Raw genomic sequence first — 25,760 nt, 5'->3', positions numbered from 1 at the left:
GTCACGTCGGAGGCGCGTAGGGGGCGGGGAGACGCTCGCGCAGGCGCAGTTCTGGCGACCAGCCTTTGGGCTCTTCAGAGGTCCTGTACCTGTCGGTCACGATTATGCTAATCTCGTAGGCGTGGAACCGCGATAGGTTCCCTGCGACAAGGTGGGGAAAAACACTAGGCGAGGAATTAGAACTGGAGAAGGAAATGCCAACCCGCTCCAGTATTCCCGCCTGGAGAATCCCACGGACAGAGGACCCGACGGTCCATAGGGTCGCAAAGAGTCGGACAAGACTGAAGCAACTTAGCACTCACGCAGGCAAGGAATTAGACCACCAGATCTTTAGCTTGGCTTCTGTTACTGACGAGCTCTGAGAGGTTGGGCAATAATAACTGCGCCCTTTGTGTCAAGCAACACGCTAAAAGTTTTATGGACTTAGTTTCATTTCGTTGGAAACCTGTAAGATAAATACTGTGATTGTACCCATTTTAGAGAAGAGGAAACTGAAACTCTGAAATGTTGCATAAATTGTCCAAGGGCACTTAAACTAGGAGGAATCCAGATTCACCTTACAGAATCTGACTCTAGATAAAATGTTGTTGTTCATTTGCTAAATCCTGACTGACTCCTTTGCAACCCCATGGGCTAAAGCCCAGTCAGGCTCCTCTCTGCCTGGAAGTTCCCAGGCAAGAATACTGGAATGGGTTGCCATTTCCTTTGCCACAGGATTTTCTTGACCCAGGGATCGAACCTGTGTCTCCTGCATTGGCAGCCAGATTCTCTACCACTAAGCCACCAGGGAAGCCCCAAAGATACAACTTTGGCACTCCTTGATTCTAGGGCCATATGCTACACCACTGATCCAGGGGAAACTAACCCTCTCCCACCTTCAGTTTCTCCAGCTGAAGTTGTACATCAAGCCATTTCAGTGATAGTTTTGTTGAGAAGAACAATTTAATACTAAATTTGAACTGCAGCAGAATTTTAATGCAATTTTAAGGTAAAAGTACATTTTAAAGGTTTTAGTCCAACTTAAGTCTAAAGTGTAAAAAACTAGAGACAGCAGGATCACAAATTGTTGAGGTAAGAATTTTACTAAAGGTTGCAGAACAGAATAATTGGTTAATTTGTGGGTGAGGCAGGCCTAGGGGACAGACAAGTCAGACCATCTCTTTACACCTTTTATCAAAATAAACTCCAGGTGTATTAAAGAGATTTAAAAGTATTTAAAAAACAACAAAATACCCTAGAGACAAAACAGTCGGGTTTGGTTACGATGTTTGATGCTTACGGAGTTGCTGATGAACTTCTGCACCACTACTGTCTTGGGCCGCTCAGTCTATGGTAACAAAATACCATAGACTGGGTAGCTTAAAAAAACAAATTTACTTTCTCACAGTTCTCTCCAGTTAGAAGCAGAAGAGCAAGGTGCCAGCATGGTCAGTTTCAGTTGAGAGCTCTTTTCCAGGGGCTTGTATAGGGTGCCCTTCTTACTGTGCCCTCACATGGCAGAGAGAGCAAGCTCTTTTGTATCCCTTACAAGGACACTGATACCATCATGAAGGTCCCATGTTTATAGCTTCGTCTAAACATACATTATCTCCCAAAGTTTTGCAGTTTGGGCAGGGGGAGTGGTGGTGGGAGGACACAATTCGGTTCATAGCAACTACCCACCAGAAACCGCTTGTTTTCTTATGTCCTAAGCTGAGATTTGGGGCAGTATAGAATGCCATCTAATTGTAAATTTGAAAGGTTTAATGGTCTTAGTCACAATCCAGATCTAAAATCTTGTTGGCTTCTACCTTTTTTTTTTCCTCTGTGACACCACAATTTCTTGTATTACTCAGCACTATATGCCGTACTAAAAAGGTAATGAATGCCTGCTCCCAGACTACATTAGCCAAAGTGAAGTTGGAAGATAGGAAGAAATGCAATACATTTGTAAGCTGGCAAATTGCCTTACAAGAACTCATTAAATTGTTCTCCCTTCTTCCCTACACTTCAAGTTTGTTTGCTGGTTCCAGGGTGAAGGTGACAGGAGAAGGAAAACCTTTTCAAGGGGTTATACCCAGGACTGTCACAAAATCCAGCCCCTAAAGGTATTAGGATGAATCACAAGCTGGAATCAAGATTTCCTGGAGAAATGTCAACAACCTGAGATACGCAGATGATACTATAATGACAGAAAGTGAAGAGGAACTAAAGAATCTCTTGATGGGGGTCAAAGAGGAGTGTGAAAAAGTTGGCTTAAAACTCAACATTCAGAAAACTAAGATCATGGCATCTGGTCCCATTACTTCATGGCAAATAGAAGAGGAAAAAGTGGAAGCAGTGGCAGATTTTATTTTCTTGGGCTTCAAAATCACTGTGGATGGTGACTGCAGCCATGAAATTAAAAGATGTCTGCTCCTTGTCAGCAAAGTTATGACAAATCTAGACAGCATATTTAAAAGCATCCCTTTGCTGATAAAAGTCCATATAGTCAAAGTTTTGGGTTTTCCAGTAGTCGTGCGGATAACAAGAGCTGGACCATAAAGAACACTGAGCGCTGAAAAACTGATGCTTTCAAACTGTGGTGCTGGAGAAGACTCGAGAGTCCCTTGGACAGCAAGGAGATCAAATCCTAAAGGAAATCAATCTTGAATATTCATTGGAAGGATTGTTGCTGAAGCTGAAGCCCCAATACTTTGACCACCTGATGGGAAGAGCGGACTCAGTGGAAAAGGCTCTGATGCTGGGAAAGATTGAAGGCAAAAGGAAAAGGGGGCAACAGAGGACTCTGCTTAGATAGCGTCCAACTCTGGTTAGATAGCATCAGCAACTCAATGGACATGAATTTGAGCGAACTCTGGGAGACACTGGAGGACAGAGGAGCCTGGTGCACTGCAGTCCATGGGGTTGCCAAGTTGGACATGACTTAGTGACTGAACAATAGGTATTAAGCCTAGAGAGCCTGGACATTTGCTGATAGCCATTAGAATTGATTAAAAAATCATTTTTTATTTTCCTTCTGGCATATGGCAGGATTGCACTTCTCCATGCCTAAAGATAGGCATGCCTATGTGATGCTTTGACAAAGAAAAATGTGAGAAATTTTTAACAGCAATTTTTCACATTCCTTTCCCCTTCCATAGATGGGTTACATTCCAGACATGGTTGAAACTCCACCAACCTCCGTCACTCAGATAATGTGGAACAGAAACTATCTGGCCCCAAGTTGGACATGTGTGAGATTAAAAACGTCTCTGATTAAAAACGTCCACATTCTAAATCATATGCGGTTTTAGGGTTGTTCATTACAGTAACATAGCTAGCCTGTTCTGAGTCGGTAGTTAACTAAGGCAAAATGAAGTTCTGAGCCTTAGAAAGACCAAGCAGTTTGGTTCCATGCTATGCCTCCTGGCTGAACCTTCTTCCACGTTCCCTATTTTTTTTTTTTTTTTTTTTTTTAGTAATTTATTGTTGGTTGCACTGGGTCTTCATTTCTACAAGTGGGCAGCAATGCTCTAGTTATGGAGAGCATGGGCTTCTCATTGTGTGGGCTTCTTTTGTTACAGAGCACAGGTTCTACAGCTCCTGGGCTGGACAGTGGGCTTAGTAGTTGTGGCGCATGGGCTTAATTGCTCCACCGCATATCTCTTCCCAGACCAGGGATTGAACCTGTGTCCGCTGCATTAGCTTTAGCAGGCAGACTCATCCACTGTACCACCACAGAAGTCCCTGTGTTCCGTTTATTGAGCTCATCTGTTAGAGAACTCCATGAAGACATGTATCTATGCCACACTCACCACTGTATTCTACTCTGTTGAGGGAATGAGTAAAATACATTCATAGGAAGACCCCAACCAGTTACGAGTTAGTTTAGTTTCTCAGTTTCAGGACATCCAGCACATAGAACCCCAATGCACAACTAACTATCCCTAAAGTTAGTTGTTTTAAAACACCGGTGCTCCTAGTTCTGCTCCATGTGGACCTTGCTGAGATTGCAATACCCAAGATGGCCTCTTCACTCCCTTCTGTGGTGCTCAGGGGTTAGAGCTGGGACAACTGAGGTGTGGTCAGGGATCTTATTCCACCTCATTTCTCCACTAGAATCATCAGACTTTTTCCATCCTGGCTCAGGGTTCCACGTGGACAAGCACAGATGTACACATGTTCCATGAACCAGAGAGACCAGAACGCGCTGCCTGAGTCAGTGTGGGAGCGGACTACAATGGGAGCGCAAATACCAGTGTGGCTTCCTGGGGGCACCAGCGTCAACAGTCTCGTGATCCTAAGGCAGATACCTGAAGCCATGATGCCTCATCTCACAAATAATCAGATCCTGTGCCCAGGATCACATGTCTAGATGGGAAACAGGAAAAAAAAGCATCATTTCATGCTAAATCTTTATACCCCGGCCACAAGACAAAGGTTTGTTATGTGGCCTTGTACTACATCTCATTGCTGTCCTTGAGATGACTTTCCTATCCCTTTTTCTTTCCAGATTCTCAGTAGCCAACTGTGGGCAACTTTCAATATCTTTCTTTGCTCAGGAACGTAACGGTGCAGATAAACCAAAATCGAATCTGTTCTGTAGCAAAATCTAAGAGACTAGTAGATACTAGATGGATAATATGGCATGCTCTGAACTCCTAACAGGTCAAAGAAAATAGAGCTGTCTTGTGATGAAATGATTTTAAAAGACCTTGAAAACAAGAAGGAAAATCCTCCACTGTTCCCGCCTTCACCAGGACAGCACACCAGCCTGGTAAACAGCCTCCCTTTCTCTAAGCTTGCATTTTAGTTCTCTTTCCCAAGAAGGAAGGAAATGGTTGAGTCAAATGTGAGTTAAGTCACCAGAAACTTGGAAGAAGCATCTATCAGAAGTGTCCCCAAATTTATAAGAGGTCTGAAGCATTTATTTAAAAATATATTTATTCATATATACATTCACTTTACATTATTACATTTTAACATTCATCAAAAACTAAAGAGTTTTTAAGAATTTCTCGAAGTCTTGTATTGATGCCTTGGCCATCCCTTCACAAAATATTCCATCAGGCACAGATACCAATTTGTCTAAAGAGATGTAGTTAGGTTCTGTCGGGTCATACTGTGCTCTTCCTAAATAGGCAAGAAACAAATGTCTTTCTTTGACTTTAAACAACCTTGTATTAAATACCTAGAAAAGAAAAAAAGAGTTAAAAAAAAACACTGCATACTAAAATATGAACTATTAAAATGTTTATCTGGCTAAACAGTTTAATAGATGAACAAATATAAAGAATTAACCACATGTTCAACAAATACGGTAAATGCTAGAGGGTTTAAACACTTTGGCTTCTACTAAGAAATTATGATTAAAAATTAGGAACTCAAAACTAATATTCAGAACAATTCTAAAATAATAAAGCGCTGCACTGTAGGCAAAGACCAGACTTATTTGGAGAGACTAGAGGAGCTGTTTAAAAAGCAAACCCGAAGGTCCCACCCCAAATCTACTAAATCAGAAACTTTGAGAGTGGGGCCCACAAGTCCTCCAAGTGATTCTGATGCTTGCCAAGCTGAAGAACCAAAGAAAGAGATGGTGCTTTATGGCATGAAAAATTGGGTAAGATTTCACAATCTGGGAAGCTTCCCTATTTCCCTTTCTTTCCTTTTAAATTCCTGTTGCTCCCTCTGGTATTAAAATGAAATGAACCTGGACTTCAGGGGAGTAACTTAACTGCTTTGGAGTTAAAACTCCTGAGGAATGGGGTAAATACAGTAGTTTTAAAAAGAGTTAGAAGCAGGCTAAATCTGTAAAGCCAGCTGCAAGGAAGATGGGAGAATTGCAAGATCTGGCCAGACCTGAATGGAGCCCTGAGCTAAAGAGACATCTGTGAGGCTCCCTGGCAAGGCCCAGTGAACTACATTTCCTACTAGGCCTCAGGTCCTTCCCGTGACTGTATTTCAGATGCACTGGGGACACTCCACATAGCACATAAACTCCAAGAGTCTGTTTATATTCAAGTGGAAACGAAATAATAGTAGATCACTTGGCAAGGACATCGTGAAAAATGAGTGTTGAAAACTAAAGAACTTTGAGAACAGTGGCCAAAAAAAGTACAGTGTGCTAACTCAACATGAGATTGGCTTGCTTTTGGAACATCTTTTTCTCTCTCTGCAGAAACAAATTATGCGCTACTCTGCCTTCACTGTGGCAACTGCATTCTGATTATCGTGTTATTATTGCTCAATAGACACAAGAAGCGTTTAGATGTTTCTTAAATATGACTCTTGCAGTCACTCTCAGCTTACACAACATACAGACAAGACCACACATGACTCTGAAGCTCCCAAACTATTATTCATTTCCTAAATACAGTAACGCTTTGAGGCAATTATACAGCTTATGACTAGATAACTATATTAGTTTCCCGGTGGTTCAAAGTGAATTCATTATGATCGATTTAGATTTGTAGGCTCTTTCAAGTTCAAAAGTCACTGCTGAAGTTTTTTTCTCTCTCTCGATCCCCTTCTGCCCCAACATGGACTTCAGCTCTGCCTTCACAGAAACCCATAAGGAAAGAGGAGAAACAAGGGATAAGCTTAGTTCCTAAAAGTTATTTCTTCCTTGTTATTACTCTCACTGCTTTTGTTACCTTTTACCTTCCATGGTCACTGCTCTGAAATGACTATATTAACCGTAGTTTTAAAGTTAGAAGTGCTTCTCCATTTTCAATTAATCATAAAATTATGTACCAACCAGCACTGTCATTTGCATGAGAAAACTGTTTCCTACCACTAAGTTTTTAAAGCACCAGCCAAAAATTTTAAGTCTACATCAGTTCCCTCATAGTACTGGCTGTCAGTCAGCCTATGTTTCCATTAATGAAGCTTTTTTTTTAAAGGAAAAAAAAAAAAAAAAAAAATCCTATGTAGGAGTCTGAGAATCCTCCCAATGTGAAAGCCACACATCTATAACCGGGCTTCTCAGAAGCTAGGATCTGGGGTACCTAAAAAAAAATCTTTGTTTTTAAACAACAGATTTTGATGTATCTAGTCAAGCTAATATTTTTCTCTACTTGCAAGGTTTCTGTCCATTGTTAAACCCAACTCATTCTACTGACAACTCAAATGTCACTCCTTAGAGCAGCAGATCTCAGGTGAGAGCACGGGTTTTCAAACTGACTGCCAGGGTTCTAATCCAAGCTCTGGCCCCTGTTACCTGGGTAACCCTGGACAAGCTACTGAATCTCCGTATGCTTAATTTCTTCATTCGGGAAGTAGGGACAATAATACTACCTACCTCATATGGGCTGCTGTGAAGATTAAATGAATACATACAAGTAAAGCAGTAGAGACAGAGCTGGCACATAGTAAATAAGCAATCAATAGCTGTTATTATTTCTAAGATCTTCCTGCCTCTCCTGAATTAAATCAATAGCTGTATATGGTATCTAGCTAAGACTCTAACATAATGTAAAGCAATTTACATTCTAAAAACCTGTCTTCCACACTAGATTACAAGTTCCATGAGAATACAGACCATGACTGATTTTTACATCCTCAAATCACATTCTCTTATCATGTTCTACTGTCACAGAATTATTTATCAACCAAGTGGAAAACTGTTATTGCTTTTTAGTTGAAGATTACTTACATTATGATGGTTCCATAAAGCCAAATTTGCACCCCTGCAGGCTTCTAACACTTTTTATAATGAATACTCATGCATTTGATGAAACAAAAATTCTCTATTAAGGGCCCATTCACAGTGAAATATGATAGGTAAATAAATGTTGTTTGTGAGGAAACTGTACCTAATGCAGGCTAGTTCTGAGAGTTGTATTAAAGTCATGTTTCATTTCCCACCTTTTCATTGAGAACACATGTAGCAAATGGAGGAATCACTTTAATGCAATTCAATCTTTCATTTATCCAATGAATACTCACTGAGTGTCTGTTCACATGCCAAATAGGAAAGAAGGATGACTTTCATTAGATTCATTCATTTGTTCAACAGATATCTATCCAGTACCTACTAATTGGTCCCTTCTAATTCCAGGTGCAGGGAATTTAGCAGTGTATAAATCAGACAAGACCTGCTTTCAAAGAAACATTCTTCTGAACAAGCAGATAATGTCACTCACCAGCTAAAGAACAGGAAAGTCTGATCAGCTTAGAAAACATAATTATGGTGTTGGCATGATGACTAACTGGAGCTAAGAACTACATGCTTTGATAGGAGATCATTACAACATGGCTTGTTAACTAATGGATTTAGGCAGACTGTGAATACATTTAGAATGGAAAAAAATCTTTAAGGGAAGTGATCTATTTCCATGTGAATAGAGAAGCGCACAGGAGAGAACACGTTAGATTCCAACAGGCCGAATGAAGACTAGGTGCAAACCACAGAGAAACAGATTCATCGCTTATTTTTCCTCCAGAGATGTATATGGGTGCCCTTCTCTCTCACAAGTAATCCCGTTATTACATTTACTAGATTCTGGTCTTGATACAAAGATGGGCAAAAAGAAATATGGCCTTATACGACCCAGCAATCCCACTGCTGGGCATACACATCGAGGAAATCACAATTGAGACACGTGTACCCCAATGTTCATCACAGCACTGTTTACAATAGCTTGGACATAGAAGCAACCTAGATGCTCATCGGCAGACGAATGGATAAGAAAGCTGTGGTATATATACACAATTGAATATTATTCAGCTATTAAAAAGAATGCATTCGAATAAGTTCTAATGAGGTGGATGAAACTGCAGCCTATTATACAGAAAGAAGTAAGTCAGAAAGAAAAACACCAATACAGTATATTAATGCATATATATGGCATTTAGAAAGATGGTAATGATGACCCTATATGCAAGACAGCAAAAGAGACACAGATGTAAAGAACAGACTTTTGGACTCTGTGGGAGAAGGCAAGGGTGGGATGATTTGAGAGAATAGCACTGAAACATGTGTATTACCATATGTGCAATAGGTCGCCAGTCCAGGTTCGATGCATGAGACAGGGTGCTCAGGGCTGGTGCACTGGGATGTGCCTGAGGGATGGGATGGGGAGGGAGGTGGGAGGGAGGTTCAGGATGGGGAACACATTTACACCCGTGGCTGATTCATGTCAATGTATGGCAAAAACCACTACAATATTGTAAAGTAATTAGCCTCCAATTAAAATAAATTTAAAAAAAAATATGGCCTTAATACAGCTCTCAGAACTCAACTGTGTTTGGTCTGATTCCTTCACAAACAGCATGGGCGGCTTTTCTCAAGCCGAGAGCATGGTGTGCTTGTGCAAGTTCTGGACGAGGGGTGGCGGCAGCTCTTCAGGGCAGAGCTGTGAGCGCCTCACCTGCGGGAACCTGACGATGACGTGGTGGGGCACGCGCATCACGTTGTGCACATAGTCGAAAGTCTCGGTAAGTTTCCTTTTATTTGCAGTCAGCATCTTCGGGATCTTGGTGATCATGTGTTGAATTTCATTCTGCTGAAAACCTAGTTCAAGCTGAAAAACCTAAAAGAAAGTAGAGTTGTGATGAAGCACAAAAGTCATTGTTTGTTTTTGTTCCGTCCCTAAGTTGAGTTCAACTCTTTACAGACCCCGTGGACTGTAGCCCTCCAGGCTTCTCTGTCCATACGATTTCCCAGGCAAGAATACTGGAGATCTTCCCGACCCAGAGATCAAACTTGTGTCTCTTGCATTGGCAGGTGGATTCTTTACCACTGAGCTACCAGAGAAGCCCATGAATCACCAACACAAATAGTTATTTTGGTAACATGCCAGAAGACACATTAATTCTTTCAAAATTAAAGGACATTAAAATCTGGAGATGGCTATGCCAACGCCCGTAACGGTTCATGACTACTTGCTTCTGGGGTAACCTGAATTTTAAACCTCTCTCTTGAAGAGGAGCTACTCACAGCCCTGATGACCATCATGAAGCTCACCAAAGCAGCTATCATAATTACAAGACAGAGGAACAGTGCCCACCGGAGGCCTGGTCAGGTTATCTGTATGGACCCTACACCACATAGACTGGCAGGAAGATTATCAAAGTGCTTTCTGAGCCTCTGCTCCCAAGCACACTCCTAATCATGTCATCTGGAAATGTTACATGTCAAAATTCCAGAGATGATTCAAAAAAATAAAAAAATACTCCAATGTGGGATAGGTCCTTTGTGTGCGTTCAGAGTATCCTACGCTTCCCCACCATCCATTGCTCTCATCACTTTGCAGGCGACCCCCCTCCACTGGACTGTGAACTCCACAACGGCAGGGACTGTCTCCCCGAAAAAGAACATGGGCAGAAGCTCAATACAAATTTCTTCAACAGCTGAGTACTGAACACTTTAGGCACCTCAGCAAATAGGCCTTATATAATAATTTCAAATCCCATGACCGCTGTGGGACACTAACAAGTCAGCTGCCCCTGGTTCTACACAGCAGTAGAGTGTCTGGTGTGTTCTCTGATGGAACTAGAGCTGGGTCCTGGCACAGCCACGTGCGGGCACTACCCTCTGCAAAGAAGCTCCAGATGCCGCCGCTCGCCTCCCACCCAGGGGACAACAACACAGACCCTCATCCTGGGCAAAGGAAGTGGCTTCCAGGTCCCACCCAGATGCCTAACCTGCTCTTCTAGGACTACGGTACCAGTGTCTGCAATGCAACTTACTCATGTAACACCTGCTCAATATGTGAAAAAATTATAAACTAAAATAAACCGCCTGCAGTATATTTATCATACTATTTCCTAGGTCCACCTTCTTAGAAATAGCTTCTTTTACAGTCTGGTTTTCTTTAAGATGATGAGAGCAAAACCCATTCCCTTCAGAGGACTCACACACTTCAGAAGCAGGTTTCTCCAAACCTTGTTATTGTCCTACCTTCATGTTTTCCTTCACGGGCTCCAGACTTCCAGTTAGTAGCCTTGGGAGACGAATTACCAGATCTCTAGTCTACAGTTAGAAAATAACCTATTATTAATATACATGCACATTCAACTAGTTTGGAAAAAATAAGGCATAACTAAGATGTAAAAGTAAAATTTAAGATATGACCCAGGAAAGAAATGCTAAGGAGCCCAGAAATACAAACACTTATTACTGTTTGAGGAAAAAAACAAACGCTCAAAATAATAGTTAAGGAAGAAACTTGATGGAATTATCATAAGATGATATAGCAATATCATTAACCTAGTAAGGTAATCCATTCTTGTACAGAAAATACCAGGCATTGATAGAATTCATAGGGGCCAGGCATCAGTTAGAAACATGAGCTTTAACAGTTACTAAATGTAGCTGACATGGAAACATACAATTCTTCAGTTCTCTTTTACCTTCTTCACACTAAGTTTAAGTTCTTTCTGAAAAAATCCCAGTCTGTTATCCAATCTCTCCACTGAAAAACTCAGAAGGAATGGTGCATTTCTGACCATCTGTGCAATATCCGCCTTACTGAAATTTTTTGACTGTAGATAAGCCACCCTAGAGAAACAAAATACATGCACATATCGTAAATATTTACTAGCGTCTTGCTACCTTCGAAAGTAACAACTGTTTTTAAAGCATTCACAAACCAAAAAAAAAGTTTAAGCAAAAACATTCTATAATAATGACTCAAATATGGTTAAACTAAATGGCTTTCCAGGTGGCACACTGGTAAAAAAAATCTTCCTGCCAATGCAGGAGGTGTTAGAAATGCGGGTTCAATCCCTGGGTCAGAAAGACCCTCCAGAGAAGGAAATGGCAACCCAGTTCAGTATTCTTGCCTGGAGAATTTCATGGACAGAGGAGTCTGGCGGACTATGGTCCATGGGGTTGCAAAGAGTCGGACATAAGTGAGCAAGCACGCACACATTAAAACAAAACAAGTACCCATCCAGCTTTTCCATTTATAATTTGAAACAGAAAATATTTCTGAAATCCACTAAAAAACAGATTCGCTTTTCAGTTAATCTGACTTGTTTTACTGGTTGGTTAAAAAAAAAAAGAGAGATAGCTTCTGTTTTAGAATTTTTTTTGCTAAGAATAGAAAACAGAAATTAAGAAGAGATTTAGAACTCTTTTTACAAAGAAAAATCATCAAGCATGTGGCTAAGACTGGAAAGAGGAATTTTTTTTTTTTTGGCTGTCTCATTGTCTCATGGCGTTAGGGTCGTTAGGGTCTTAGTTCCCTGAAGGGAGCTAAGCAGTGGAAGCACGGAGTCCTAAACTGCCAGAGAATTCTTAGAATGTATTTCCATAAATAATTTTCACTATAGTCTTTAGTATGTAATTTGTTAACAACTGAGAAATTTCCTGCTGTTTCTGGGAACCAAAATAAGGCAGTAAAGTCCAGAAAGTACGACTATAAAGTAACATTATTGATTTTTAAAATCTATAAACATAGTGAAAACCAGTTTAAATGCCTCAAATATTCTAGGACATTATTTTGTTAGATTCTCATCAGAAAAACAAACAAACCCCTGTAAGCCAGATAAACTTCCCACAGTGCATTTGAAGAAACACAGAATAAGAGAAGTTAAATAACTTGTTTTAGGCTGCTAGCTAATTAATGACAGAGCTGAAATTTGAACCCAGGCATGCCTAACCCTAATGACTATGATATTTTTATACCATGTATCAGAACTTATATTTTACACTAAATGACTATTATTCCTTTAAACCAGTCCCTTAGAGGAGATGAGAGGAAAAAAATTGATAAAACTACACAAAACTTTAAATGCAAAGCAAAAAAAAAAAAATTCACCAACCAAGTCAGACAAGTGACAGTTTGGGAAAAATATTTACAACATGTCATAAAGAACTAATTTTGTTAATGCATTAAAAAATGCTTACCAAAAAAAAAGAAAAAGGCCCAATTAAAAATGGTAAAGGACACATATAATTTATAGAAAAGGAAATGTAAACAGACATTCAACATATGAAAAGATCCTTCAAACATCTGATGGTCTAAACATCATTCCCAAAACTACAAGGTAATGTTTTTATCAATACAATGAACTGAAATTATAAAGCTCAATGACACTATATTATGAGGATAATAAGGAAGCTGGCACACATGTACACTGTTGGTGGGAGTGTAAACGGGAAAGCCTACATGAAGGGCAATCTGTCTATTAAAATTATAAATGCATATACCCTTTGACCTAGCAGTTCTACAGATATATACCGATATGTGTGAAATGATTTCTATAAAAGGGGAGTCGCTGCAGCTTCTCTGTGACAGTAAAGACTAGAAAATAACCACTGTGTTTACCAAAACGGGACTAGACAGATCTGTAGCATGAACCGAAAAAGGGTTAAAAAGAATAGGAAGAGCCAATAAAAAACTATCTCTGAAATAGAGTTAAGAATCTGAGGTGCAGCATAGTTGTATAAATGCTACCATCTGTGTGTGTGTGCGCTCTTGTATATGAGTGCATACAGACACACATACATGCTGGTGTATGATAAAATATTCTTAGCTAATTGAACAAAAACCCTGATAATAGTACCTGCCTATCTAGACAGGTCTTGCAAGGCTGATGAGGAATAGAAATAAGTAGGCTGGAAAGGACAATTACAATTTTTTTCTTTTTTTGGTCACAGGAGAGACCAACATCTGATTAAAAAACATTATTGAAACTGTTATCTACTGGGATAACTTTTCCAATAAAAAATTAAGATACAAGGCCCAGCCAAAAAAAAAAAAAAAAAATTCTACTAACTTAAATGCACACCATTCATTTGAAAATTCTTAAAAACAATCAACCAACTCTTTAGTATGTTTCAAATTCTCTTCATTGAAAAGCAAACAAATGTATGTAGTCAGTGCAATCACAGAAATTCTAGAAAATAAATCTGTACATACCAGAGCCAGAAGCTAAGTTCAAAAAAAGATTATACCTTTGCCTCTTCTAGGAGAAGCTTACTTTTCATTGTATCGCCTTTAAGTGGTAATTTATGTGGTAAATAACCTATTAAAAAATTCCAAGTAATTCTTTAAAAAATGTTCCAGTTTGACAGCCAGGTTTAGGAACTGTATAATTAGACTATACTCTGTATATGAAAATAATCTTTGTTATTCTCATGTGTGTATGTATGATCTTGAGCAAGTTAACTCAACCTCCTTTTAAATGTATGCTTCTTTCATAGAATTAAAAGTAGGGAGGCAGTACAGTACAGTAGCGAGGACTCTGTAGTTAGACTAAGTGGATCTGAATCTCAGCTTTGCCACTTGGACTGGCTGGAGCATCTAGGGCAGATTATTTAACCTCTCTCTGCCTCTCCCAAGGATATAAATAATAAAGGTGCATTGGGCAGCCTCTGAAATGGTTCCCAGTGATCTCCACCTCTTGGGATGTACTCTTCCTTGGACTACATCCTGAGCGAAAGGGCAAGCTGGTTTTTACACGGGGAGAGGAGGAGTGTTCCAGACAGTCAGGAGCAGAGCTGGCCCCGTCAGACTGAGTCCCTGAGAAACATTTCCATTCCTTCTGACTTCTGAACTGTAACAGCCTGTCTGCGTTACACAGACTCTAAGTCACATGAAGGGAGAGAGGACATCTCTAAATGCCTTGCTTATATAGTAAGGGCTCAAATTATTAAAGAATAATTATGTAAGAAATATGTTTCTTTGTTGTTGTTCTGTTTTTTCCTAACTCAGAGACCTTCAAGGAACTATGGAGCTCTCTGAAACCGGTGTGAGAACGGTCTGGGTGAGAAGATGAGAGGCAGATTAGTTAGGAGAAGGTTGTGGCATTCTTCATGTGAGATAACGGGGACACGAGGTCAAGTATTCAAAGGGAAGATTAAGATTTGAGAGCGATACAAACAGAACCAACAGACCTTGGTTATTTCTTAGATGTGGATGATAAAAGACGAGAAGTCCAAGTTAATACCAGTATTTCCAATTTGGGCAGCTTAGTGAACAGTGCTCTCATGCAGTGAGTCTGGGAAAACCTGATGAGGTCGGAGTGATGAAAAATCCAAGATGTGAACTTAAAAGACCCAGACTCTGTCTTACTCTCTGTGACGTTGCCAATGCCCAGCAGGATTCTCACCTCACCGGTCAATAGTACCTGACTGTATCAATTCTCACAAATTCAATAAATTCCTTGAATATTGAGTGAAGTACACAGATATTTATAAGAGCGCTATTAAAAAAAAAAAAAAGGAAAAACCAAAATAGCCAACTGACAGAAGCAACTAAGCAAATTATACAGTATTTGCCAAAAGAAGGTTAAATATCTACCATCCAACATTGGCCAGAAAGAACAATAGAAGAGATGAGGCTTTCACATCTTAAGTGTGCTCTCAGATAATTCAGCCATTTGTTAATGGATTAAAAAAAAACTTATCCCAGTTTCCAGAGAGAAACAGCAAAGTAGTGGCTTAGCAAAAAATTGAAAGCATAAAAATAATAATGGGTAGCTGAACAAAAGAAGTAATTTGGATACTTAATTTTTTTTTAAGTATTTATTTATTTGGCTGCGCCAGGTCTTAATTGAGGCACATGGGATCTCTGACCTTCACTGCAGCATGCGGGATCTTTAGTTGCATCACTTGGGGTCCAGCTCCCTGACCAGGGATTGAATCCGGGTCCCTTGCATTGGGAGCACACAGAAGTCCCTAGATACTTAATTCTGATCAAAGAAGGTCCGTAACAGAAAGTCACATTCACATTCATTATGTCAGCAGATCCTTATGCTGCTGAGACTTAAAAAAATAACTTACGCATGTTATTTCTTCACAGCCCCTTCTTGAGTTATGTGAAAATCAGTCTAACAGCCCTACCTGGTCTTCAGATTTTCAAGGTCTTCAGAGAAAATAGCGTAGTTTTTTGTCAGGAATGGTCCCAGTTGGGTATCCTCTATGCCCAAATCTTTAAGTAACAGGAGCATTTGCTTAATGTCTTTTTCAAAATCCAGTCGCAGGAGGAGGTTGGCTGCATCGGGATGTTTTTCTATCTTGGATAAATCCACTCCTGGAATAAATGACAAACCCTGTGTGAAGATACCTGTGTGGCTGAGTCATTAAACGTCATGTATAGAAACACAGAAATTACTGATGAAGGTAAACGACCTGCCCAAAGGAGACCTGAGTCAGGCCAACAGAAACTTCTAATTTGGTTGCAGAAATAAAAATACATTAAAAGCTAGTATTTCTTTCAAAGTCATGTATAAAGGAAAACAGTGCATTTGGGGCTAAATTTCTATCCATCATCATCGACATCTAAAGGTTCTTGGATACTATTTGCAGGGTGCTTATGAGCCCTTACTGATCTCCATGGTAACTGCTTCACTGATCATTCTGCAGGCTAACAAGCCCCATGAACTGCTACTTTCTTTGAAGTTTATCATTTTAGTTATAAGCATTATTTTAAAAATTGGTTTATTAATCCCTCCACAGGAGGAACAAAAGCAAACCCTATGTCTTACTCACTTTACTCATATTTTTTTATTCATATTGTCTTTAGCATAAAGACAAGAGCCTCGAAGGAGCTCATCAAACAGCTCATGAAATATACAGTTCTCAAGTAACAGCGAAGCAGAAAGTACACAACCTTCCACCTTCACAAGGTCTCAGAATCTGAGGTAGTCTAAGCAAATGAGACAAGGGACAGGAGAGGAAGTCAGAAGAGGGAGAAAGCAAGTTATTGGACTTTGGTTATGGATATAATTAGATGTCCACCTCAATTAAGCAGGGAATCAAAGTAACTTTTGATTCAAAATTCTCATTAAAACTGAGTATTTTATTCTCTGATTTTCCTTTTTATCTGATTAAAAAAAAATCAAACATGAATAAGAAAGGCCTATTCCTTATCGTTGGAGAAGGAAATGGCAACCCACTCCAGTGTTCTTGCCTGGAGAATCCCAAGGACAGGGGAGCCTGGTGGGCTGCTGTCTATGGGGTCGCACAGAGTTGGACACGACTGAAGAAACTTAGCAGCATTCCTTATCGTAAACATGAGATAATAAGGTATAATTTTATTTAGATATTCTTTTTCTTTTTTAAACTTTATATTCTTAAAAATATTTCTTCAGGTTAAAAAGTAGCTCTCAAACTGTTTTCTAGATGTAACTTTACAGTCTTAAATATAAATGCAATGAAATAAAAGCACTTTTAAAAATGGTGTCTATAATTCCATGTATTAGATCCAAATGTCATTCTAAACCCAAACTTCTTGACATTAAACAGGCATTGATATGATGATAATTAACAGAAAAATAGATTACACAAACACACATACACGCAGAATGAAGACTAAAAACAGATCCAAGATGAACTAAAAATCGAGTGTTCAAATAATAACATTTAAAATCAGTGGGGGAAAAGATGGACTGTTCATTAAAACACAATATGACATCTAGCTATATATTTGAAAAATAATTATTAATTCCTTCTATAGCTGATACAAAAATTAATTTCAGATAGATTAAGACTCTAAATATATACTAACTCTAAAATTATTAGAAGAAAACACAGACTTAAAAAAAAATAATAGTAAGTTTGACTACATGAGGACATGAGACCTACTGCACGGCTTTCTGTAATATATGCATTTGCTTAGAAAACGATGAAGAAGCTACTCAACAAACTGGTGATGGTGGTTACCTTCATAAAGTGAGACTGGAGATGGAGAGGAGGTTAGGTTTTTTCTCCTTAATAGCTGCAGTTTTAATAACTAGATGTAATTTTTCTATAGTATAATTTTAAAAATTGTACTAACAGAAAAAGATTTTAAATTACTGGGTGGGTGGATAAATAAGATAGAAACTATCTTATTTATTTACCACTAAACTATCTTATTTAAACACAGTTCCAAAAATTTGTGATAAATGTGGGAAGGTACGCTTTAAAAATCACATCAAGGGTCTGGACTTCAGTTTAACTCAGTATTGCAGCTGACGTGTGCTCCAGTGCCTCGCTCAGCATGAGCTGTCAGGCCCTGACTGTGCTGAAACCAAATTCCTCAAAAGCTGCTTCTTAACAGCAAAAGGAGGGCAGAGTCTCACCAGGAGGGCACACCGCTGTCAGCACAAATCACGTGGGCTGACTCAACGATTTCATTAACTTGAAAAAAAATAGTCACTGATGCCTCTTATGGACCAGGCAACTTCTGCGGATATAAAGAATGAATAATACATGATGCTAACTTCTAGGTGACCACAGCCCTAAGTTGGCTTTGACCCATCAGTTCAGTTTGGTTACACACACTCTGTGTATCAGCCAGCGTCTGGCAGGCAACAGAGGTTGCCCGAGCATGTTCAAATGAAAAAACTTTAATGAAGGGACTCTGTACAGTGATGTGAGCAGAGTTACGGGAATAAACAAGGGCATCCTTAGTGCTAGAGAGACAGGGAGGCGGGAGTCTCCTGTGAACCCAGAGGGAGCTGCAAGCTATTAGGCAAGGGCTGCTCTCAGTAGGAGCTGTTGCCATGGAGCAAGGCAGTTACATGACCCAAGATAGGGAAGGGACAGAGAAAAAATGCTCCCACCTGCCGTCCCCCTCCTCTTGCATGTGCCTCCCACGACTAAAGCTGCTCAGAAGCCAGCTGACGAAGGAGTCTGAGCACAGAGGTGAGCCTCCTGGGATACAGAACAAGCAGAGAAAGGCGGGAAACAGATCTGAGATGCAGAGGAAGAACCAGGACACTTGGGTCCTCAAAAACACGACTGGGGCTTCCTGGGTGGCTCAGTGGTAAAGAATCTGTCTGCAAAGGCAGGAGACATGGGTTGGATCCCTGAGTCGGGAAGATGCCCTGGAAAAGGAAATGGCAACCCACTTCAATTAAAAAAAAAAAAAATACTATGTAACAATGGGATCGTGGATCCTTCTAGGGCACTGTCATTTAAGTTACTGCCAGGACGTGCTGTTGAAGGATCAGCATACAGATGAAGGAATGGCTGAAACATATTTCAAAACTCTAAGTATACTGAAGATTACTCAAAGGTAGGGGCCACATGCCCTTCCCGTGGGACCTCTCCCAAGGCCGAGGACGTCCTGGGCTTCCCTGCTTGCAGATGTCATCTTTCTCTCTCCTTTGAACCCACAGAAGACTTTATTTGTATCTTTTATGTGGAATTTATCACTGTACCTTTCGTTTTTGGATTTCCATTATTATTTAGATGCTTCTGAAGACCTGAAGCTTCTTGAGAACAAAAGCCATTCCCTATACATCTGAGTAACTTCTACAGGGACAGATGTGTAAACAATTATAAAGGTGTTCTTAGTGTCCAGACTGAGGTAAGCGGGGGGGGGACGCCTAGAGGAGAGTCACTCTGTCTGAAGGGTCAGAGAAGACATTTGGGAAGTCACTTGAACTTGAGTTAAGTTCTCCAGTTGTCAGACCTGGCCAAACAAAAAGGAGGGGAGTGGTGGGCAAGTGGAGCTGAAGGGGTGAGCAAGGGCCAGACCAGGAAGAGCTCAGAAGGATTTCAAGTAGGTCACTGACACAGCCAGATCCGCATTTTAGAAAGAGCACTAATATTAGAGTACCAGGGAAAACTGCTCAAAGGAGGACTATCAAGTTAGGTAGCTCCTTTTTCTGGAAAACTAAGGCAGTAACCAAGACATGAGAGAAACAGATGGGACTGTGATAATCCTGCCTATCCTGTTCCTCTCAATCCCTCAGTTCATTATCTGGGAATGTAGAATAAGAGAAACACCAGATGCAGAGATAACAGGAAAAGCAGAAAGTTGCAATAAGGTGCTAGATTGAAAAATAAAAGAGGACTCATCAAAGTTTGCAGGGAGAGCTCTTGGCTGCCTTTAATCCTTACTAGTAGTCCAAGAGCACTCCTAGAGATGCCATCCAAAGCAGAACAGTGGGCTCCAGAGAAAGGTCAGGGCAGTAGGAAAATGGAAGGAAAATCATCTGAGAGGGTTAGGAAAAACTGTCCTGAGCGGCCACTGGAAGGTGTGCGAAAGTTCAAAGAAAACTAAAGAATTCAAGAAGGGAATCAAACAAAAAACAAAGTAATTACTAACTCCAAGAAAATGAAAGGTTGTACAAGAAGAAAAATAATCATAGCACACTTCCTAGAGAGCAGTGAGCAATATTTAGAATTATAATGGGATCAGTGACTAATGATTTATTTCCAAAATTGTTAATATAGCCTATTGGGAGAATTGAAGAGAATGAAGGGGAAAAGTACATGTGTGCAAGAGATTAACTGATATCTAAAACTGATGAAACAAGCAACAGCACTACAAGCGATTACATGGGCATTTAGAGATTAAATACCAATAGAAAGAGCTGTAAAAGCAGAGAGTCCAGGATGCAGGTCAGGAGGCATGAAGCTGGGAGTACAGTTTTTCACTGGACGCCTTTTCACACTATTTGACTTTTAGGCATGTACATGTACTTTGATAAAGATAGAAATGCTAATTTTAAAAGTAAGGCAAAACAAAAAAAATGTGTGGGTTACTTAGACTTACCTAGAAGCACTAACTTCCTCAGAGTCTCGGAATGATCCACATAGTCTCGAAGTGTGACTGAAGACGGGGGCAATGGAGGGCCTGCGATAATCTGAACAGCCTCCTCGTCAGAAATCGGCTGCAACGGGGACAATGGAGGCACATCATCCAGTCCTTTGCGGCCAGGATGTAGGAAAGAAGCAAGTTAGCTTTCTTATCTGTATACTTACATGTTCTTTCTACAAAGGCAGTCTCTTGCCTAGTTTGCTTCTTTTTAAATCTTGGCATCGTTTCTGAGTTAAACATCTAAAAATTCCATATATTTTCTACCTTCTAAGAGATAAGCTTAAGACTATTTAGATAACCACTACTATTCCTCCAAAGTAAGAAATTCGTTGGTGAAGTCCTGTACAAAATTCCTTTCCTTTCCTTCACTTGTCAACAGGTATGAATGCTTAATGACCTATAGTACATTCTGAGAAAGACTGAGTCTACTACCATAGCTTGTTAACTCGGGCAAAAGTACAACATACTCTACCAGCCTGCACTGTATGGATTAAAGTCATCATATCCTGAAATGTCATTTTGATCTGATCTTTTCTCCTCCAAATTATTCTCAAATATATCTTTAAGAGGATTTCTATGATTCTGTTTTCATCACCCCCAATCATTTGCCACAAAGTGACCCTCTCTAGTACAGCCTTGAGTCTGAGGTTTTGTTATGGCCCTAGAGGTAAAGAACCCGCATGCCAATGCAGAAGACACAAGAGACACAGGTTTGATCCCTGGGTTGGGAAGATCTCCTGGAGGAGGGCATGGCAGCCCACTCCAGTATTCTTGCCTGGAGAATCCTATGGACAGAGGAGCCTGGTGGGCTACAGCCCATAGGGTCGCCAAGAGCTGGTCATGCTGAAGTGACTTAGCACGCAGGCATCCAAGTCCAACACACTGTAAAAGACCCTGGGAACTGTAACCCGCCTGAGGCTGAGGAATCAGAGCCTTGACTTTATGTTCTACTTTTCTGTCTCTAATCTCTACCCTTTCTCGTTTCTCACAGCCAGTCTCCCCTCACGGCCCTCACCGCCCAGCTCACTTGTGTTTATCATCTACTTAACCTAACACTATCTCATCTGTAGTGAAGTATTCCTTGCATAGGAATATTCCTAGAATGGGAAGCACAGGCAGGAGAAGAGTGACTTAAAAAATTTACCCGAGGGAGCTTTTTGGGGTGTTCTAGTTGTTCTTTTTGTTCTATTTGTTGACTGTGGTGGCTGCTACAGAACTGAAAGCATGATGTCAAGATTCATAAAACTGTATACTCACAAAGGATGACTTTTACTTGAGTAAAATTATACCCTAATTAGGTGTATAGAATAGGGTAAATTAGATCCTAATAAACCTTTTAAAAATATCTAAATAAAGAACATAAAAAGCAAGTGCTATTGGCATAGCTATAAAACTATCTTAAACATATTAATCTAAAAACTTTTTTCTTAGTAAGTCAGAGGCCTAATAAAAGCAAGCAGATTATTACGTAACAGAAGCAAATGAATAGAAGTGGATTGTTCCTTTTCTTTCCTGACACCAAGTATGACTTGAAATTGGCTAACGAAATATAAACAGGTAGCTTGTTCAAACTACCAGGGTGAGGCAAAGGGGAGTTTTCTGAAAGTTGAAAAAGTACCTTCTAGGGACAGCTCAGAATCAAGGCCGGGCATCTTTTGTGTCTTCTGTGGCGGCTCATTCACGGAAGGAAGCAAAGTGCTTTGGGCACAATTAATCTCTCGCCTACTTGAGTTGGCAGACTGGGAACTATTCCACATGGAGGAAGTCCTGTAAGTCCTAAAACCCCACTGGAGAAAGCAATCCTCAGAGGACGCATGGGGCTGAGCAAAAACGCCACACAACAATGTTTTTCCTGGTCTCTGAAAACCTTTTCTGAGTTGGAGAGCAGTCATGAAGCTGCTCAACTTAACTGAGTTGAGCCATCTGGGTATCTGTTGGGCTGACAGGGCCATTTTTCTTAAAGTTGCCTATAAAAGAAATACATAACCATCAAAAAAGAGAAACTTATTTCACTTAAACGTTTAAAACAGTATTCAAACCACAAAAAGATAAAACTGGAAATTACTTTTGCTGCTTAAAAGGTGTTTATTACTTTAGATGACTAAAGCGGTCAGATGTTTTTAAGCATGGGAAAAGCAAAAAACAAGGCAGTTTCAGTTACAAACCAAAAGACAGGAACTTCTGAACTGGAAAGATAAAGATATGCTTTACAATTTAAAAACAGAAAGCAAAATCAGTGGCATGAGAAAAACATTTAAAACAAACATCTGTAAATATTAAAATTACAGCTGAATCTGTTAATAATTAAAGAAAACAAGGCGATGCAGTTAAGTGCTCTTGAAATTTGATTTGAAGGACATTTGAGAAGCAGATTGCTGATCAAAATAACACTGAATTATTCAGATGCATTTTATGTATGTACATTAGTCACAAAAACAAGAAGAATTCTACTTAGTCTTAAATGAATCATCAAAATATTATCATTGTAGAAGGTCATTTCTTGCTTTATTCTCAGGTTTGAACACTATTGATTATTTCACAGGTAAAGCTGCTCCTCAAAAGAGAACTGAACAAAACCAAATTCTGTTTGACTGCAGGAACAAAGAAAAAGACTTTCAAAATGGACGGGTGGGGTGGGGTTCAAAACTAATAAGCAAAATGTATTACAGACAGAAATGTATTACAAGCAACCAGAAATGGATATATGTATATTTTGACTGAAAAAGTGGTTGTTTATAAAGAGATTTTTTAATCAGGAAATAACTTTTATATTTAGCCAGCTTAATTAAAGGGTAAACGATGCATTTTTTATATAATAAGACAATCCATTAAAATATAGCAGAGTCCAGCATGTGGAAAATGCCCAACACGTTAGCCATATAATAATCATCATATTCACTGATTACACAACCAAACATAAATGAGTTTGGACTTAATTGTTGCATACAACTTTTTGATTTGTTTCTCTCCATACTGAATTTCAGGAGAAGGCACTGGCAACTCACTCCAGTACTCTTGCCTGGAAAATCCCATGGACGGAGGAGCCTGGTAGGCTGCAGTCCATGGGGTCGCTGAGGGTCGGACACGACTGAGCAACTTCCCTTTCACTTTTCACTTTCATGCATTGGAGAAGGAAATGGCAACCCACTCCAGTGTTCTTGCCTGGAGAATCCCAGGGACGGCGGAGCCTGGTGGGCTGCCGTCTATGGGGTCGCACAGAGTTGGACACGACTGAAGCGGCTTAGCAGCAGCAGCATACTGAATTTCAGCTTGTTTTATGTTTGGCATTAGACCAAATAAATGCTTCAGGGTCTAAGCTCTTCTTGGAGATCTGCGGTTTAGGGAAGTCTCCTGAAAGTAATATATAAAAGTGAAACGTCTCCCTGTCATTCTGAAATGATTTTAGAAAGGAAAAATGTAATTACGCAGCCTTATGAGTGATTTTTGTTAAACTCTTGTGGGAAATGAGCCTCCAAATCTGCCGTGTTTTTCCTCAGAGCTACAACATTCATTCCCTGTACAGCAGTCTCATAAGGGCATTCAGTTGGAAGCCAGAAGACCACAATTCTGCTACTTGAGGATAAAAGTTTCTCAGGGTGGTTCAGCACGACTGGCCCCTGATGGGGGATTCAATAACCATTCTTTAAAAGACAAGTTTTTAAAAGCTTATGGGTACAATAAGACGATTCTTCAGCTCTAAAATGTTCTGACTTCTCAGTTTGTCCAAGCATCTGTCCTCCATCAAACTTCTGAAATCCCCGATTCACTTCAAAGTCTCTAGAGCCAGGCTCAAGTCAAAGCTCTACCCAAAAGAAGGGAGGAGAGGGTGAGATGTATGGAAAGAGCAACATGGCAACTTACATTACCATTTGTAAAATAGATAGCCAACAGGGAATTTGCTGTATGGCTCAGGAAACTCAAACAGGGGCTCTGTATCAACCTGGAGGGGTGGGATGGGGCGGGAGACAGGAGGGAGGTTCAGGAGGGAGGAAATGTATGTATACTTACGGCTGATTCATGTTGAGGTTTGAAAGAAAAAAACAAAATTCTGTAAAGCAATTATCCTTCAAAAAAACCCCCCAAAACAAAACTCTCCCCACATCAGAAAGATCAACTTTTGCATTCTATCCATATTCATTAAACGGTCTTTACACAAACAAATAATGTTTATCCTTCTGTTTTTCTTGACCAGCGCACTGTCTTTGCTACATCATCATTTCATCGCCGTGTATACTTCTAACAATCGATTATTGTTAGTTCACGACAGCAGGGTTCTGTCTGTCTTTATCCCTGCATGCACCGTCTCAAACTCTGTATCCCCCAGGCCCAGAGTCTCGCACTGCTCCCACGTTTTCTGGGCAGAAATGAATCGGTTGCAACTACGGTGAACTCATTTGCTTACAAAATACTTAAAATCTGGTAAAGGCGTCTGCGTCAAAAGCCAAAAGCCTTAAGTAAAATTTGAAGTCCACTAACACATATAGACTAGTTCTCCACTGTACGCCTTAGTAGTTTCATTGGCGCTTAAATACATTCGCCGAGGGTGCAAGATTTCGACCTCTGGGAGGCTTAGATCGGGAGACTGAAAGATGGGGAGGAGGACGGTTTGGGAATCAGGGGCCTCGGGAACACGGCCTGACCTCCCAACCCCTCCCCGCCCCGGCCATTCTACCAGGTCCGGTTTTAGGTTCCCCCAAAACCAACTTCCGGAGGAAGTCCCCCTCACCATCTAGACCTCCTTCCGCGTTTCCCCCACGCCCCCACCGCCCGGGCAAAGCGCGCTAAACACACCAGCGTCGCGGCGCGCCCTTCTCACCCGCCAAGGGGAAAAAACAACATCGCTGACCCTCAGCGGGGCCGCGAGGGCCTACGGAGCCACGCCGTTCAGGGGCGCGGCCTAGAGCCGAGGAGGAGGAGGGTGGTGGTGGGCCGAACCGGGAGCCCCCCGGGCAGGGAGCGCTCCCCCTTTACCTGTGGCCAGGCCTTCGCCGTCCGCCCGCCCAGCCGGACCCCGCTGGCCGCCCCTCGGCGCCGCTCTGCCCGCCGGCGCTCGCTCTCCCGCCGGCCCACGTGGGCTGCGGCCGGAGCGGGCTAGACCATCGGCGCGGCTGCGCGGGTGGGGAGCGGGCGGCGCGCGGCGAAGTAGAGCCGGCCGCAGGGGGCACACGGTCTCCTTCCACCGTGAGCGCCGCAGACCCTTCCGATGGGCTTGGGAACGTGCCGCGCGTCCCTGCGGACGCCCCTCCCGGGGGCCCGGGCCGGGCGAGCTGCGTCCACCCTCCGCCCGAGGCCGCGTGGACCGCGCCGGCC

General features: G+C 41.0%; 1 protein-coding gene across 3 annotated transcripts; it reads right to left on the bottom strand.

The window, feature by feature from the left end:
* Positions 1–4,887: 4,887 nt before the first annotated feature.
* Positions 4,888–25,671, bottom strand: MTERF3 (mitochondrial transcription termination factor 3). 3 transcript variants are annotated; one of them, XM_070802871.1, is made up of 9 exons: positions 25,422–25,512; positions 24,312–24,390; positions 22,069–22,417; positions 20,406–20,558; positions 15,758–15,947; positions 11,317–11,464; positions 10,865–10,936; positions 9,333–9,494; positions 4,888–5,152 (listed from the first exon to the last, which is right to left on the bottom strand). In XM_070802871.1, the coding sequence occupies exons 3-9, from the start codon at positions 22,400–22,402 to the stop codon at positions 4,958–4,960; spliced, it is 1,254 nt and encodes a 417-aa protein (XP_070658972.1). In that variant the 5' UTR covers positions 22,403–22,417; positions 24,312–24,390; positions 25,422–25,512; the 3' UTR covers positions 4,888–4,957. The 3 variants fall into 3 exon arrangements, with proteins under 3 accessions (XP_070658972.1, XP_070658971.1, XP_019829492.1); XM_070802870.1 differs by having other exon boundaries at positions 24,317–24,390; XM_019973933.2 differs by lacking the exon at positions 24,312–24,390 and having other exon boundaries at positions 25,422–25,671.
* Between the last annotated feature and the right edge of the window lie 89 nt (positions 25,672–25,760).

This window comes from Bos indicus, chromosome 14 (genome assembly GCF_029378745.1).
Source record: "Bos indicus isolate NIAB-ARS_2022 breed Sahiwal x Tharparkar chromosome 14, NIAB-ARS_B.indTharparkar_mat_pri_1.0, whole genome shotgun sequence".
NCBI classification, from domain to species: Eukaryota; Metazoa; Chordata; class Mammalia; order Artiodactyla; family Bovidae; genus Bos; species Bos indicus.
The sequence above is the reverse complement of the archived record's forward strand: the minus strand, read 5'-3'. Positions and strand labels throughout refer to the sequence as shown.

What these genes read in the sequence shown, in the direction of transcription:
- MTERF3 (XM_070802870.1), bottom strand. An exon ending in CTTGAAAATCTGAAGACCAG is followed by an intron (nt 11,465 to 15,757) that starts GTAGGGCTGTTA and finishes TTGTTTCTCTAG; the next exon opens with GGTGGCTTATCTACAGTCAA. An exon ending in CCGTGAAGGAAAACATGAAG is followed by an intron (nt 9,495 to 10,864) that starts GTAGGACAATAA and finishes ACTTTCTTTTAG; the next exon opens with GTTTTTCAGCTTGAACTAGG.